The sequence below is a fragment of the Ranitomeya imitator genome, chromosome 7 (assembly GCF_032444005.1).
Source record: "Ranitomeya imitator isolate aRanImi1 chromosome 7, aRanImi1.pri, whole genome shotgun sequence".
Classification (NCBI taxonomy): domain Eukaryota; kingdom Metazoa; phylum Chordata; class Amphibia; order Anura; family Dendrobatidae; genus Ranitomeya; species Ranitomeya imitator.
The window spans coordinates 201,901,610-201,903,851 of record NC_091288.1 but is presented as its reverse complement, the minus strand read 5'-3'; the positions used below and the strand labels follow the sequence as shown (position 1 = coordinate 201,903,851).

The window sequence follows — 2,242 nt, the reverse complement described above, 5'->3', positions numbered from 1 at the left end:
CTCCTCGCAGAGCTGTATGATCAGAGCAACCACCTTCTCCCCACAGAGCTGTATGATCAGTGCCACTACCTCCTCCCCGCAGAGCTGTATTATCAGTGCCACTACCTCCTCCCCGCAGAGCTGTATGATCAGAGCAACCACCTTCTCCCCACAGAGCTGTATGATCAGAGCCACCACCTCCTCCCCACAGAGCTGTATGATCAGTGCCACCGCCTCCTCCCCGCAGAGCTGTATGATTAGTTCTCGGACTTCTAATGTTTGTAATATAACTGATGCTGGGCGCAGTCTCAGGATGGGGGGTTTGTGTGATCTGTCGATATTGCGGGAGCTGCACTGTACAGCGCTATACACGGGGACATTTGAACGCAAATACATCAGCTGCTCCAGCAAGCGGCAAATGAGTGATCTGAGGACAGACGCATCACGGAAGAGGCGGGGACTTCAGGGGCGGGATTAGTGGGCGGGAATAATAACAATGACTGGTCAAACAAATCAACCCTTATTGGCCACTTTATTTCATGAAAGAGCCAGTGGAGCGCAGGGGGCGTGTTTCCCAGAAACCAATGAGGACGCGCCCCGGAGCATAAATACCCTGCTCCCGCCGCTCCTCTTATCACATCTGTGCCCGACACGTCTATACGGAGCCATGGCAAGAACAAAGCAGACCGCTCGTAAATCCACCGGAGGGAAAGCTCCCCGCAAGCAGCTGGCCACAAAGGCCGCCAGGAAGAGTGCTCCCGCCACTGGTGGAGTGAAGAAGCCGCATCGTTACCGGCCGGGAACAGTCGCTCTCCGTGAGATCCGCCGCTATCAGAAATCCACCGAGCTGCTGATCCGTAAGCTTCCCTTCCAGCGCCTGGTGAGGGAGATCGCCCAGGACTTCAAGACCGATCTGCGTTTCCAGAGTTCGGCCGTCATGGCCCTGCAGGAGGCCAGCGAGGCTTATCTGGTGGGGTTGTTCGAGGACACCAACCTGTGCGCCATCCACGCCAAGAGGGTCACCATCATGCCCAAAGACATCCAGCTGGCCCGCCGGATCCGTGGGGAGAGAGCTTAGATCTGCCCCGGCTGCGACCACAACACAAAGGCTCTTTTCAGAGCCACCAAAGTCTCTCCCAAATGAGCCGATTCCTGAGCAGTCCCTTTTCTGCGCGTATTCTCAGTGTACGAAGCGCAGGCACGGTCGATCAGTTAAATGGACGGAGGCTGCTGCTTCCGATATTGCAGGTGATCAGCGATATTGGTTATCGCTCTGCACATTCTCTATTCTCGCCCAGTCCAAAAGTGTCCGACATCTATAACAAAACCGACGTGTTATAAGGACCGCGTAAAGTGTGTACAGTGCACAACCGGGTTTGCGGTGGTGGATGTGCGGTTCCTATACAGTGCAGACGTAAATGGGGTGGATCTGCAGGAACGCGGTCACTATTGAGTTAATGGAGTAAAAGTAATCGGTGATTGGTCGGTTCCTGAGAACGGTTCTTTATGCTGATGTTTTGTGGTCATTTACCGATCCGCTGGTGGATTTGAAATTCCCGCTCATTTGCTGCTCGCGCTCCTGAGGATCATAACCGATCACAATCTGCTGTCTCACGCGCTGGGTCCTAGTGCCGCCTCCTCAGTCTTGCGGCTTTAGGTTGTTCTCTTTTGTTCGGATCGGAGATCTCTGCGCTTAGTTTCTGTTAATAACCTCATTTGTCCCTCAGATCGGTGATGACGCCTTTATGTGATCTATTCTGCCTGACACTGGTCTGAGCAGATCCCTCCCCCGTGTGCTGCGATGGTCGCATTTGTGGTGGGTGGGTCGTTAAGCAATTCTCGTATATTTGACTTTTCCCATCTTCTCCAGGGCTGGAGCCGCAGGGTGACTGGTTACATGCAGCTCCCTGCTCTGAGGGACCGGTAATGGCCGCCAGTCCGGCACCACGTGTAATGATGAGTGACTGCCGGGGATCACGAGTTTTCTGTAGATTATTGTCCCTAGAATATATTTTTTATTCTACTAGCTAACATTTGGCAGAAGCTGGAAACTAGCAACATAAATAACAATGAAAAAAAATCGAAATAACCAACAGATCTAGCAGCGGCGCCGAGATGAGAAGAATAGAGAAGCGGGGAAATAAGAGCACAATAAGCGGGAAATTCAAAATTAGCAACTGTTCTGTGCTCAACCAATCAGAGACTAAAGGGAGGGGCTAACTGCAAATTCAGTACCAGAAATCTCGCCCCGGAAACGCGTCAT

At 52.5% G+C, this 2,242-nt stretch overlaps 1 protein-coding gene across 1 annotated transcript; it reads left to right on the top strand.

The window, feature by feature from the left end:
* Positions 1-618: 618 nt before the first annotated feature.
* Positions 619-1,106, top strand: LOC138646014 (histone H3). The gene has a single exon (XM_069735490.1). The coding sequence runs from the start codon at positions 647-649 to the stop codon at positions 1,055-1,057; it is 411 nt and encodes a 136-aa protein (XP_069591591.1). The 5' UTR covers positions 619-646; the 3' UTR covers positions 1,058-1,106.
* Positions 1,107-2,242: the final 1,136 nt, after the last annotated feature.